At 33.7% G+C, this 16,190-nt stretch overlaps 1 protein-coding gene across 4 annotated transcripts in view; it reads right to left on the bottom strand.

The window, feature by feature from the left end:
* FSD1L (fibronectin type III and SPRY domain containing 1 like) overlaps positions 1 to 16,190 on the bottom strand; it is a 60,912-nt gene that overhangs the window by 30,535 nt on the left and 14,187 nt on the right. For all 4 annotated transcript variants that reach the window (XM_019734208.2, XM_019734209.2, XM_019734210.2 and 1 more), the window contains exons 2-4: positions 14,467 to 14,562; positions 11,738 to 11,869; positions 6,914 to 7,015 (exon numbers count right to left, since the gene is read on the bottom strand). In XM_019734208.2, coding sequence (XP_019589767.2) covers positions 6,914 to 7,015; positions 11,738 to 11,869; positions 14,467 to 14,562 — 330 coding nt within the window. The remainder of the gene's footprint in view (positions 1 to 6,913; positions 7,016 to 11,737; positions 11,870 to 14,466; positions 14,563 to 16,190) is intronic.

The following is a 16,190-nucleotide window of genomic DNA, read 5'->3' as shown; positions in this document are numbered from 1 at the left end:
GTTAGTTCAATATTCACCAAAACACAAATTACAGGACATCTGTACAGTTTGCATCAGTTTGGATAATGTGATGTTAGAACAATAGTAGAAAATCCAGACCCACATAAATCACCTTAAAAGGAGGGGAATTTAACACTTCAAACTAATTCCAGGTGACTAGAAATGTTTTTTCTTACCTTAAGATTATCATAACACACCTCCACTTTCATTCAGTCTGACACTCTTCAACTAGAACAATCAATCTCCTTCACGGGGCACACTTTTCTATGCATTCTGATGGTTTTCTTACACATTTCAAATCTGCTCTCCAATTTTTCTTCAGACATCTCTTTCACCACTTCATAATGATTGTTCCAAGCTTTCTCTATATGCCTTCACTGGGCAAGGACTGTGTATTCTGAGAGCTTGCCTGCTAACATATAAAACTAGGCTGCAGTTCTACAATCCTTTCCCCCCACAGAGTGAAGCTGTAATGGCAAAAATTCAGACAAGAAGAAACCAGAGAAATACTTCTAGCAATGGGGTCTTTCCCTCAGATGACTTCATAGTAACTGCCAACTTAAACCCACTCTACATAAGATTTTTTTTTTTTTTTTGAGAACGCTAGCACAAGTTTAAGAGGGGGATACAGCTATTAGTGCCGTACAATCACAGAAAAATAATGAAAAATACACGTAAAACCTGTTGTCCCCTTTACATTTACATACAATATACTATATCCAAAAAAAGATTTTTTCCCCCACACTGGCCAGCATAACAATGATACATCCTATGTAGACCATGGCTGTTTTGCTCAACACTCTATCCTCAGAGTCTAGCATAAAGCTTGGCACATAGTATCACTTACTAATTATTAGATGTAACTGAATATATAAATGTCTATAGCAATGCTTCTGTTTGTCTTGCTTATTCAGTTCTAATATTATTCTTACTTGAAATTAGTTAATTTTTATACCCATCCTAAAATATTCTGGTCTGAGTAAAATATTCTGGTCTGGTCTTTCTATACAAAAGAACAGAACTGCAATTTAGATCAGCAGTTCTAGCACTGTATTCCATGACCTTGTATACTAATCATTCCATTTTTTTTATTAAGGGATATTGGTCCTTAATGTTTCTAAAGATCCTTTTCAAGCTCCACACTCTACAGCAGACAACCCAACTCTGTGGCATCTATGACATGTTCCTTAAATCACAACACTACTTTGGTACTAGGGACAAAAAAATGTTAAGTCAATTACATTGACATATTTTTAAAATTATTATCATAGCTAGAATTACAAACCAAAGATTTTAATACAAGAGTCAAGAGAGGGAAAGAGGAGACTCTTCCCTGCACTTGATGTTTCTTTACATATGGAGAAACTGCCACTAGCATTACTCCCTAAACCTCTCTCTATAGCCTCATTTCTCCTGCAAAGGTGATAACTTAATCTGATTATGAGTTTGAAAGGAGAAAGTAAAAATCAGTAGCTCGGCACCCTTCCCATTTTCTGGCAGCTTGCTTTCCCACAGAGAAAATATATTCTGTTCTTCCCCTTGATGCAGTCAATATCTCTGAAACAGGCTCCCCCACACAGATACCTGAGGCAGCCCCGTACTAACCATACCTGGGCGGGTAAGTCTAATTCTAGGATTCAATATTAGGAAGCTGGTCCACTGATATAAGCCAAATTCTCCAATGCCGTTTTATCAGTATTCGGCCTCTTAACAGCTTATTTGTTTTATCTTATTTCCCAATTGGTTTAGAATTTGGTTAGAGAAATGTTACTTACCAGTCATTCTCAAATAACCCAACAATATGAAGACCATTCCTATTTTTTAAACTGACCGTAATGATTCAATTCTGTGTCTAGTGTTACTTAATTTAGTAAGGTGCCATGTCTTTCAGTGTGTGCAAGTGTGCACACATACACATGCATGTAAAGCTTTCATGTTATCATTTTATGTACTAGGTTGTTTATGACAAACCAGAAAAGGAAAAGATGAAAAGCCAGATAACCTAGGAAAAACTGTTGTCCCATGTATTTATACATAAATATATCTAGTTGGTAAAACAGAAGACTCCATAGTTCCTCTTTCATTTAGGTTCAAATCTTATAGTACATATACTGTGTAAATGCAGGAGGGGTTGAAGAAGTTACTCTGTGCAATGACAAAGAGTAGGAAGTTTCCAGTTCTGAAGATAATTCTTTAAAAGGGCCCAATTTCAAGAAATGTCTTATATTGGAAAATAGATTAATTTTTTTCTGGGACTTCTCCCAAAGCAGAAAGCCTCCCAAAAAGTACACAGTACTATGCTGCCTGATTCCTCTAAGTTTCAATTTCAAGAGTGATGCATTTTGTCAATTAAACATCTCTGCTTAGTAAGTACCAACTGACCCCAGCATTTACGAGTATTCTGCCTCCAATACATTTATGTGCATCTACATAATTCCACTTAGTGACTTATGAAAAGGCCTCGGTGAATGTTTAGATTTTTAGGTTATGGTACTATATATTACTAGAAAGCCTTCAAGAAGTATTAGTCATATTACTTTGCTCAATATCACTATTTTCTATAAATTTCGATCACTATCTCTATTTCAATTTTCTAGTGAAATACTGTTTGCCAACACTTCATTTCTCTCTATTCATATCAAAGATGTCTCCTTTCTCTCTCTCATTCCCTTCGTCCATCTGTTAATTGTTTTAAAAATAAATCTTACAATTCTGATCCTTTACTGTATCAGTTTAGGAAATCTGTCACCTAAGACCAAACTTCCTTAAACAGAAATGTAATATGAGTACAATGTAGGAGTAATCACAAATGGTTCTCCATAATTACCAATTTAATATAAAGAAGTTAAACCAGATCTTTTCCCAATCGCTCTTGTTTTTAATCTGCAATGAGTGGATACAGAAACTATTTTCTTCCATGAATTTATCAAGCCCTTTGAAGGTTAAGATCTTATTGTTTATATATTTCTTCTTAATATTCTCATTTTTCTCCTTTTATAGAAAAATGTTAGAAGCAAAATACTTAAAACAATTCTATTTACGGAGCAGCTAAATTGAACAGTATTTTCTAAACACTATTTAGTATTTCTAAATACTACAGGATTTCTGAACAGTTAAAAAGAAAATAATAAAATAAAGGAGTTTTAGATCCTGCTTATTGTACTCAATGAATCATTTACCCAAACAGAAAAATATTGGGATTTCCAAATTTCTTCCCAACAGACAGAAATTTTGAAACTCACCAGTAAAAATAAGGAGCACTGACCAAGGTTTACGAGATCTGAGTGTCGGCCCATCACATTAACTAGCAAGTCACTTAACTCTTTTAGGGCCCAGTTATGTCACCTGTAAAATGATGAGCACTAAGATAACTTTGAACCCTAAAAGTCCATCCTAAGCCATCTTATTTGTAGATAATGACTTAAATTATCTAAAACGAATTAAACATTTTAACAATATAATTCTCTGAACTGCTTACTGAAATAGAGAAACAGGCAGCAAAGGAAGAGTTAGTTAAAATCAGAGAGCACTGATAAATAGCAACAATAAGAATATATGCGTAACTGCTGAGAAAAATAGACTAACACTGTCAAAACAATGAATCTAGCAAAAGCTAGACATCGAAATTGGTATTTGCCTGAGAGAATTTATCTTTACTTTTATTTGCAGTAAAGATCAAAAGAGGTCTAAGTAAAACTCTGAATGCCACACGGGAAACTTTTCAAGTCTTGTCTACATGACCACATTGTTTTATACTTCAAATTTTCCTAGTAAATTTGAAACAGATAATTTTGTAATGGTTCCTTGAGACAACCTGAAAATGACTAAGGGGCAAATATTTAATACTTTTTCAATACTTTTTACAATACATAATTGAGACTTTTGTCCTCACCTCAAAAATATATTAAGGGAATAACTTGGGAAATAAAGGGGACTCAGTCAGAGAGAGTGGAGAGATAGTTTCAAAACACTATTTTCCTTCAGGCAAAAATACCAACTTCCAAAGAAAACACTGCATACCGGTTGATTACATACATAACAAATTTTGTATTTTCTATATAAATCTGTTAATAAAAATAACTATTTTTCAAAAACATGATCATTTAAATGTCTTCTTCACAAAGTCATAGTAAACAACTGGAAATAAATTTTGGATACAGTACTCCCTGTTTTCTCCTCCTCGTGATCAGAGGCTGACACTCACTGAACAATATTTTAATGATTGTCAGTGAGAAATACACAAAACCCATTCTCCCTTTTCCTCTGTGATCAAATGTAGAAGACATTGTTTTCCTTTCACCTTACTCTGTATATTTTATTCCATTGTAGATACCTGGGCAGGTAACCATTTCATCCCTTCTAACCTGAATAGTGGATTATGTGTGGCAAGATTGTGATGAAATGGCTGGTTAGTGATATTGACTTGCAAATTGTCCCACAGATTCTCTTTTCATAGGTAGAATTCAAGTTCTAAATTCCGGGTGGGGGGTGGAACGATAGGGATATTAATTTTAGCAAAGAAATCCAAGCAGTGTTCTGCAGGCCAGCTACGTATTAGCGGAGAACCCAAGTTTGGTGGGGTTTTGGCTACTTGTCCATCCAAAAACAAAGCTAATGATCCCGATTTCATTTGCTGATGATCTTCCTGCACATATTTACTATCAAACAAACTTCTAGCAGTCTAAACAAATTAGTGAAAGTATGTTCTAAAATCCTTTTCCTTTTGTGCTTTCACTTGCTCACTTTCAGACTGTCTAATGCTGGTAAATGGTATAGCTTCACATTCAACTCACATGCTGAGGTACCGCAATGTGATCATTTAAATATTATTTAAAATTCTCTTTTTGAAGATAATGAAGTCTAAAAAGACTCACGGTCTGGGTTTTAGTCTATGATATTTTTTAGACCCCGTGAACTCTTCATATTAATCTGATTTAATCACTTTAATATGGGATATTTGTAAAGAGCATACATTAAAAGAATTTCTTTTTCCAAGTATCTAACAATATATTGCTAGTCCAATAATTAATCTTCAAAGTCATCTTTCTCTATCTGTCAGCAATTAGGTGTTTGAGGCAAGCCTGTAGTCCATGCAGCAAATCAGGAAAATGAACTTAGTTTTTGACTTGAAAGCAAACCATTATCTGGATGCTATTCGGATATACTCAGAAAATAAGTACAAAGCAACTCTCACTTAAGCATTTTTCTTGAACAAAAAACTCAGATTTCTGGCTCGGAAACACTGACAAATAATTCATTTCACTACATCTCCAAATGGTTTACTATCAAGCAGTGTTGTAAATACTGGAAGACAAAACCAAAATAAAATATGAAGAAAAGTGGCACATTAAAAAAATATATTTAAACCACAATGTGACTTATTTTATCAGAACCTTTCCAATTTACAAAGGGAACAAGTTTTAATTATCAAAGCTAGAAACAAAGCTGGAAAGAACAAAGGTGAGAGAGAGAGAGAACAGTAACCTTTGAAAGGAAGGGGAAAGGACTCTGAATGTCTATAAAAAGAGAAACTTGGGAGAAACAAACTTTTATCACAGTTTTTCTGAGCGTCAGTCCCTATTTAAATGCAACTGGATTCAAGTTATTTTTGAGTCCTTGAGCACACATTTTATAGTTTTCCTGTTTTCTTCCTCACTCTCAGGATCTCAGCTATTGATTCTTGCTTCTATGATTATGCCTGTCATTTACATCTGCCCTAGTCCACTAGAAAGGAACTCTGTTGACAACTAGGAAACAGAAAGATTTAAAAAAAACACACGAAAAATTTAGTAGTATCATGTACATATTAATAGTTAACAGATTCTGAGAAACTCTCATGAACAGAGGATATTAACTGTTGTCCATGAACTCTATGACACTGATTTTTGATGACTCAGACATCTTTTGCTTTCTGCATGTTTTTTGGCTATGTCCTGATATTTGATGTTATCACATAAATGCCCTCTAAACAGGTGACGTATCTATACTTTTAAAGTACCTTTCATAATTCCTTTATATAATAAGTGCTACCAAGTGCAAAGATGAACTTCCTCACAAACCACCTCCAAATTCGAGAATTAATTAGTTCAATGGTTTATAGCAAAATAATAACTTTTGTTTTGATTAATTTTGTTAAAAGGAATCAATTTTCAAAGTTCATTTTCAAAATGTAGGGAAATAAGCCAGCAAATGTTACCTTCTCAAGGATGTTCTTCCATCTTCAAGTTCAGAAAAAACGTAAGATGAATACATGGACACACATGAATGATAAAGCCACCTTTCTAACACTAATGCAGCTCATTACATAGTGCACAAAGAATGAAGAAAAGAAATCTCAAACTCAAATATTTTATCTTGATAAGATTAATACATAGTATACATTTTGTTATACAGCTTAATTTCCCACTCTTTTCATATCATTTAAAAACGTATTTCACATCCTTATTCTACATTCAATATAATAGATTTGATAAATTGGCAATCATTTAAAAACTGCACTTAAAATAAGAACTAGAAACTGGAATTCAGAATCTCTTAAACAATAGAATCTAGGGTAAAACATTAGCAGTCTTCTTGCTCTACTGTTTATCTTTTCACACCACGTATACCCCCTAAATAAGGGACCTATATTTTCATATTTTAACAAAACATTCAATTTCTTAAGCTAAACAGTGGAACGCTTAATAACAAATTTCAATAAGTTACAGTGCTCATATGCACCAAATGATGATGTTTTCCCTACCTGCTTATAGAAAGGAATACAAAACTAGATTTTACATTTCTTTTAGACTTTAGATTTTTTTGGAATGAATGAATCCAAAATTAAAAGGGAAAATACCATTTTTTTTTAAACAAAACTTTGTTTTTTTAAGTGGATTAGTTTAAGGGCTTTTTGGTGGTTTTTTTTTGGTACCTTTGAAAATTCTTCAGCTTCCTTTATATCTAATGATCGTGTTGCAAATTCTAGCAGTTCTTCAGAGTTCTCCAGGGCATTATTACATTGACTAAGCTGACTCTAGAAAAAAGAAAAAAAAATCATTAAAATTTCCTACTGCCATCAGAATCTTAAATATATGTTGTTATAATGAACTTACAATTTTAATAGCAATAATTGAACAAAAATATTTTTGAGAACTATTGAAGCAAGGTAATCACTAGTCATATTTTTAACAAATTTTAATTATCTTAATACATTGTACTTAACATCTTCCCATGATATGTCCAAAATAGCTTAAGTGCATACAGAAAAACAAATCATTTAAAAACACAAAAGAAAATAAAGCAATTGTAAAAAAACTGGGGTCAAATTTACTAAAGATTTTTCCCAATCAGGGTAGTCAAAAACCATCAATAATTTAAAGTATAAAAATAATCCATCTGCAGACAACATTGTCTATAATGAAGACTAAATTTCTTGATGATATTTAACTATTTAAGCAAAATTTATGAATCAAATGACAGATACATTCAGCTAAGCACAATCTTAGTGCACCATTTATCAAAATACTCAAATAATACATACTCCTATAAATGCTAATTTATAGTTTTCAATACTGGAATTACAATGTTGGTGCCTAGATTTCAAAAAGAATAAAGAGGAACAAATTATGGTAACTGGTATATTGATGTGCTCTGTTATAGTGATGTATTAATTTCACTGAACACAATCTTTCTTATTCAGTTCTCTCTCTCTCTTACTTTATCATTTGTGGATATAAAACTAAGCCTACTCATGTAAAAATATTGTTAGTGATACCTTTAAATGAAGAAACAGACCCATTTCTATGCTTTAAAATGTATCCAAGATTCTCCTTCAGAATATTTATTAATATCTATTTATTAATATTTATTCCATATTCAAATCTACTTAATTTTCTCTTACGATCAACACTAAAGATAAACTATGGCTCATTTTATTGGTTTCTACTATGTTCTATTTTACTTTGGAAAACTAGAATAGTTTAACCTTGTTTGGGGTTAAAATAGGTTTCCATGGGTTATTCTAAGAACCTAACCACAATTTCATAAAAATACTGCTCCTCCTATGAATAAACCTCTTAATAAGTTCCAAAGATGAATTAAACCACCATTTGAAATATCCCATTTATAGAAAGTTTAATAAAAATCACTGAGAACAAAATGGTAGGTATAAATGGTCTATACAGGATCACTAGAGCAGACTACATCAATATAGTATTGAAGTAAAATATATTAATATTAAAGAATATATCTCAAGGAACTATTAAAGTGAAAGAGTCCAATCTGAGGTCAAAGGTCAAGAGAAAATAATATTCTAAGGGCAAAGGCTATGAATTTGCTTTGAAATCAAGAGGGAAAGCAAAAGAAGGGAGAGGGTGCAAAAGAATACAACTCAAAGAACACTAACTTATCAGTTATTCAGAATAACTATTAAAAACTCGTAATGAAAACAACATGCTATTGAGTTTGTGAACCCAAAGGAAGAACAGAAATGCTCTATTATCTCCAGCTAAAGGACAAAATGGCATCAGTTTCAAAGTTGTGATTCTTTTTAATACTTGGTTTGTAAACTATCTCAAGAAAGCTTTATGGCTGAATTACCATTAGGTAAAGCTTCATGACACTGGATTTGGCAATGATTTCTTGGCTATGACACCAAAAGCCCAGACAACAAAAGCAAAGTGGACAAATGAGACTACACCAAACTTAAAAACTTGTCCACATCAAAGCAAACAATCAACACAGTGAAAAGGTAAGCTACAGAATGGGAGAAAATAAATGCAAAGCATGTATCTGACAAGGGGTTAATATCCAGAATATATAATGAACTCCTACTCATCAAAAACAACAACAAAAAACAAGTAAGCTGATTGAAAAATGGGCAAAAGACCTAAATAAACATTTCTCAAAGTAAGATATGCAAATGGACAACTATATGAAAAGATGCTCAACATCACTAATCATTAGAGAAATGCAAATCAAAAGTACAAGATATCATCTCACACCCATTAGGATGACCACTATAAAAAAAATAGTAAGTACATGCAAAATGGGTGAAGGTGGTCAAAAGATACAAACGTCCAGTTATAAAATAAGTCCTGGGGATGTAATGTACAGCATGGTGACTATAGTTAATAGTGTATTGTATATTTTAAAGTTGCTATGCGAGTAGATCTTAAAAGTTCTCATCACAAGGAAACAAATTTGTAACTATGTGTAGCGATGGATAGCAGTTAGACTTATTGTGGTGATCATTAAGTAATTTATAAATATCAAATGATTATGGTGTACCATATACAAGAAAAAATTCAAAATGGATCAAAGACTTAAATGTAAGATCTGAAACCATAAAACTCCTAGAAGAAAATATAGGAAGAAAGTTTACGACATTACCCGGAGTAATATTTTTACTGACATATCCCCTCAGGCAAGGGAAGAGAAAAAAAAACCACATATGGGATTACATCAAACTAAAAAGTTTTTTCACAGCAAAGGAAACCATCAATAAAACAAAAAGGGATCCTATTGAATGGGAGAAGATATTTGTCAATGATACATCGGATAAGGGGTTAATATCCCAAATTTATAAAAAACTCACTTAACTCAACTCCAAAAAAACCAAACAACCCAATTAAAAAATGGGCAGAGGACACGAAGAGACATTTTTCTAAATAGGACATACAGATGGCAAACAGACATTAAAAAATGCTCAACCTCACTAATCATTAGAGAAATGCAAACAAAACCACAGTGAGATACCACCTCACCCCAGTCAAAATGGCTATCATCAATTAATCAACAAACCACAGGTGCTGGCGAGGATGTGGAGAAAAGGGAACCCTTGTGTACTGTTGGTGGGATTGCAGATTGACGCAGCCACTATGGAAAACAGTATGGAGGTATCTCAAAAAACTGGAAATGGAACTACCTTATGATCCAGCAATTCCACTCCTAGGTATCTATCCGGAGAAATCCAAAACTCTAATTCGAAAAAATGTATGCACCCCTATGTTTATTGCAGCACCATACACAATAGCCAAGACATGGAAACAATGGAAATGCCCATCAGTAGACAACTGGATTAAGAAACTGTGGTACATTTATACAATGGAGTATTACGCAGCCATAAAGAAGGAAATATTACCATTTGCAACAATATGGATGGACCTAGAGAACATTATGCTAAGTGAAATAAATCAGACAAAGAAAGACAAATACCATCCGATCTCACTTATATGTGCAATCTGAAGAAAAGAACGAACGATCTAATCAGAAATAGTCTCAGAGATATAGAGGAAAAACTGAGGGTTGCTAGATGGGGGTGGGGGTGGGGATGAGGGGGAAGGTGAGGGGATTAGAAAGCACAATCCATAACCACAAGATAGCCATGGGGATACGAAAGTCAGTTTGGTGAATATAATCAATAAGGTTGTAAAAATTTTGTAGGGTACCCGATGGACACTTGTCTCATTAGGGAGATCACCTCAGGGATGATGTAGATGCCTGATCACTGCACTGTACACCTGAAGCTGAAGCTGAATAATAATGAATGCCAACTATAATTGTATATATATACATATATATGTATACATATGTGTGTATACATATATACGTATATATGTGTGTATATATATACGTGTATGTACATATATACGTGTGTATATACATATATGTGTGTATATATATTCACAAGAAGTGGAGTACAGCATAATGAATAGAGACAGCGGAAATGTAATGGCTGTATGCGATATCAGAGGGGTAGTAGATTGGGGGAGGGGGGTTATCACTTTGTGAGGGGTATAAATGATAAATATCTAACTACTACATTGTTTTGTACACCTGAAACTAATAAAAAAATGATTATGGTATACACCTGAAACTAATAGAAATGTTATATGTTAATTATATATCAACTAAAATAACAATAAAAATAGAAAGTAGCAAGTGATGGCAAGGATGTGGAAAAACTGAAACCCTTGTGCACTGCTGGTGGGAATGTAATATGGTACAGGAACTATGGAAAACAGTATGGAAGTTCTTTTAAAAACTAAAAATAGAATTACCATATGAATCAAGAATCCCACTTCTGGATATGTATCCAAAAGAACTGAAAACAGGATCTCAAAAAGAGATTGTTTGCACACCCATGTTCAGTGCAGCATAATTCACGATAGGCAAGAGATGGAAGCAACCCAACTGTCCATAGACAGAGGGATGAATAAAGAAAATGTGAGATACACACACACACAATGTAATTATCATTCACCCAGAAAAAGAGTGAAATCGTGGAACATGGTAAAGATGGATGAACCTTGAGAACATTATGCTGAGTGGAATAAGCCAGTCATAAAAGGGACAAACTTATGGTTCCACTTATATGCGATATCTAGAGTAGTCAAAATCATGAAAACAGAAAATATAATGGTGGTTGCCAGGCAGTGGGGGAGGGGCAAATGGTCAGTTGTTCAATGGGTACAGTGTTTCAGTCTTTGCAAGATGGAAAAGTTCTAGAGATCTGTTACACAATGTAAATATCATTAATACAATTGAATTATACATTTTAAAATAGTTAACAGGGTAAATCTTACATTATGTTTTTTTATTACATTTAAAACAAGATATCTATGACCAAAAAAAGTTAAGAATCATTCTTCTACAAGATAAAAGTACAGTTACACAGAAATTCACTAATTTTTGCTTTCAATAAATTAAGCATTAAATTAAAATTATTCGTATTTGAATAGTTGTATGATCTCACCTGTAACTCTTGTGATTTACGAGCTTGCTCCTGTTTGATACTGTTAATCATACTTTCTTTCACCTCATCCAATATAGAGTATAAACTATCAAATTCTTCATCTAATTCTGCAAGTATGTTAGAAGAATTTTCCTATTTAATAAACAAAACAAAATGATTTTACTGAAGAGCTATTAAAAATTTAAAAATAAGACATACTTTATCAAAGGAGAGACTAGACTCATAAATAATACCTCAGCCTACCACCACAAAAATAAGAAAATTTTGATATTTAACATAAGGCTTTAAAAACACATAAATCCAAAAAGCTGGCTGTTAATGCTGAAAGTACCATTTCAGCTATACTATGAGTTAAGCAGCCTTTTATGGACTACTAGCCCATACTCTCTTCCCCTTTTATAATACTGTTTCCACAGGACAATGGGACAGGTTGTTTTAAGGTTGTCAATTTTGTCCAGACTTTCAGGCTCTAAGGCAGACCCTAAGTCAGTGTGGTTCTCAACCTTTGGTGTGCATCAGAATTATCAGTGAAGCATTTTAATAAAATAAAAAAAAATTTATTCCGTAACTCTTGATGAACAGTTGGACACACAGGGATGGGACTGATTTTGTGTAAATTTTAAAATCTTCAGGTTGTCTAAAATACTACATTTACATAAGATATGCAGAACTTAAAGACTAAGCAATTCCCTTCTGGATCCTAAAAGATTTATCACACACTGGAAGGAACTTCAGAAATCATCTATTGACTAGAATTTGTTGCCAAACTTCTAAATTTTATTTATTTTTAAACTCCTCAATTTTATAAAATAAAATGCAAATTAAGTGACTTGCCCAAAGCTACACAACTAGTTGCTAGTGGCAGAATTAATAAAGCATTTCAAATCTGTTGACTTCCCAGAGTTCCTCAGTGCCTCATTAAGAAAGATGCTACTCTTTCCCCAAGAAATAATTTATCTGTGAAATCCCTATATAAGCCATATGTACACTTGCAACAATTATGAGAGAAGAAATTAATAAGGCATTTTTCGACTTACATGAATCATTCAGTTAAGAGAAGCAAATTGGCACTGGCTAAGAGAACTAATAATACATACAATTTATAGTTATAATGTTTATAAAAATCAGACATCATCTCACTGGAATCTTACCACAAGTGTTAATCATTTTATTCGTTTATTTATAGTGGTAAGAACAAGCTGTGGAAGAAGAAACGTGCAGTATGGAAGGCAGAAGACCTAAATCAAATCTCACGTTAACTACTCAGTAAGTGTGACCCTGGACAAGCCACTTAAATTCTTGGATCTCAGTTTATTCATCCAAAAGGACCTGGACTACTCTTTTCTCCTCAATAACATTCTAATGGTCCATTGCCCACTACTTCTTATGCCTGCACCTTCTGTGACGAGTGTAACTTAACTCCCCTCTATTTTTTTTCTGGATTCCAAGGTGGAGTTCTATTAATTTGTCAATAAGAAAAATATCTGGGGCTAGCTCTATCTTATGGTTGCTTTTTCCAGATGTCAAATGTGATGATTCTCTTAACCACAGATCAAGAATTTTAGAACCACTAGCTTTGCTTACTTAAAGAAAGTGGGTTTGTAAATTCACCACATTTTCCAATAAAATAGTTCAAGAAAGATAGTTAAAGTGGTGAAGATCATAATCAACTAACTTTGATTACAATAAATTCAGAAGGAAATACAATGACCATAAAGCCAGGAACCAGGCAATTACATAGGGTAAAACGAAAACCACAGGAAAGGATTAACTGTCTGCAAGTGTCCTACAAATCTTCTATGCTTATTTTACGAAGGAATGACCCTTAAATTCATTAAGGTACATTCATGGAAAAGCATCACCAGACTATTTTAAGGTAACGTCCACCATCAGCATTTGATTGTTTACAGTATGAATTATCTCCCCAAACCTGGGACCATTTCCTTAAGTATTCCTCTCTCTCCTTATGAAGCAGCTTATCATTTATTTTTGTTTTACCTTCATCTAGTTCTACAAGCAGATCTTTTTTTTAAGATTTTATTTTAAGATTTTATTGGGGAAGGGGAACAGGACTTTATTGGTGAACAGTGCGTATTTCCAGGACTTAATTGGGGAACAGTGTGTTTTTCCCAGCACCCATCAGCTCCAAGTCAAGTTGTTGTCCTTTCAATCTTAGTTGCAGGGGGCGCAGCCCACCATCCCTTGTAGGAATTGCCCACCATCCCTCGCAAGGAGTCAAACCAGCAACCCTGTGGTTGAGAGCATGCGCTCTAACCAATTGAGCCACCCATCCTCCAGCAGACCTCTTACTATCTACATTTTTCTTCCACACTATTTACCATAAAAGAAATGCTTAGCTTCCCTGTAATTTCGAAAAGGTACAATTTTAAATGAAATATTTAAAAATCCTTCACTCACAAAAAAGGTGAAAAGGTACAATTTGCTCTTAGTTAGAATTAGAAAAGACAAACAAAATGGAAAAGGACAAACGTGAGCCCTGTAATGTTTCCTACTAACTACTAGTCCAGAGTTCTTTTTCCTTTTTTCCCTTACTACTTGATTTTTCCTTGGAAAATGCAGGAACAGCAAAGAAAGCATTTTTATTCAGCCTCCCTGCTCTCCAGCAGTTTATAGTCTAGACTTGATAGAGTATATTTATACTTCTGATTTGACCCAACAATCATTCATTGTCACATAGTTATACAAACTTAAAAAAAAAAAATGCATACCTGAACTCCTTTTAGTGTTTGATTTAGTGTATCAATAAAGTTCTGAATTTCATCATTTTTATTTGCCAGAGTTGAAATGATCCTTTGTAGTGCTTCCTAGGATTTAAAAAAATTAAACATTATGATATTTTAATAAGAGAATTATAAACATCATTAACAATTCTCCAAACAAATCCTTTATGTAAGAGTATATTATATAATAAATAGAAGCAATGCAAAGCTTCTCATTGTTCAAAATTTCCAAAGGCCTATAATAAGATGGGGTATGTACAAGGTGTGATAAAAAAATACAGTGAATGTTTAAATTTAAAAAAATGTATTACAGTAAACGATACATTGCCATTAATCCCCCTCACAATACTGTCCCTCACTTCAAACACACTTATCCCATTGTTCTTACCATTTTCTGAAACAGTTCTAGAATTCTTTCATGAGTGTCTTTAGTTGCACTGTCGTGGCTGCCTCGATGTCCTGAATCGATTCAAAACGTTTACCTGTCATGGTCATTTTGACTTTGGGGAAGAGCCAGAAGTCGCATGGTGCCAGATTCAGATCCAATGAATAAGGTGTAGGAGGACACACCGTAATGTTTTCATTTGACAGAAATTTCCGTACCAGAAGCAATGTGTGACACGGAGCCTTTCCTGTGTGTGACACAGAGTCTTTCCGTTGTAATCACAAAATACGGTGAATGCTGCTGCTGAGTGCCAACTAACAGAAAGGAAGGGCTCTTCAATATGGAAAGCGGAGCGCCAAACCTTAGTAACAGTGTGTGACAAGTTTCAACCTGTTCAGTGCAGTCAGTTGGGTGTGAGCTACGGTTGAGAGAAGGTGTGTTTTAAAGTGTGCACTAAATCATCCTCCATCAAGACAACGTTGCGTGTTCCATATCGTTTCTGGTATATGGCAATTTCTGTCAAATAAAAACATTACAGTGTGTCCTCATCCACCTTATTCACCAGATCAGGCACCATGTGACTTCTGGCTCTTCCCCAACGTCAAAATGATTCAGGACATCAAGGCAGCCATGACAGCGCAACTAAAGACACTCATGAAAGAGAACTTCCAGAACTGCTTCAGAAAGTGGCAAAAACGATGCCATAAGTGTGTTTCAAGCAAGGAGGAATATTCTGAGGGGGATTAACTGCAACGTGTCTTTTACTGCAATAATTTTTTTAAATTTAAACATTCACCGTATTGTTTAATCATACCTCATATGTGTACTGTTAAAAACCCCTTATTCCTAATACACAACCTGATCACCACCACACCTTCCACATTGAAGATGATCAGTATTCTTTAATATCAGTAGTATTATTTAAGTCATAGGGCTGTGGCAAAGGAATACAACAAAATCCTTAAATACTGCAAAACAAATGGAAACTTCTAATACACCAGGATATGAGACATAAAAGCAAAGAGACACTGAAATTTTACATTTTATTTATTTATAAAAATAAAAAAATATTCTAGAAATATGAAAGTAGATAATAAATGTGCAGCTAAAATTACAACATTCACTGCAATATTTACAGATACTATAGAAGCATAATAAATTAGGTAAGTAATTTTAGTAGCAAATACCTTAGACTTTTTGATATTGCTTCTATTTCAATAAAACACTTGGGTATTTGATTTAACACACTCTAGTTCAGTGCTATCCAATAAAATGTTCGGCTATGATGGAAATGTTCTGTGCTGTCCACTAGACACATGATGCTAAT

This window comes from Rhinolophus sinicus, linkage group LG04 (genome assembly GCF_036562045.2).
Source record: "Rhinolophus sinicus isolate RSC01 linkage group LG04, ASM3656204v1, whole genome shotgun sequence".
Lineage (NCBI taxonomy): Eukaryota > Metazoa > Chordata > Mammalia > Chiroptera > Rhinolophidae > Rhinolophus > Rhinolophus sinicus.
Note: the sequence above shows the minus strand (reverse complement) of the source record. Positions and strands in the feature narration are given on the sequence as shown.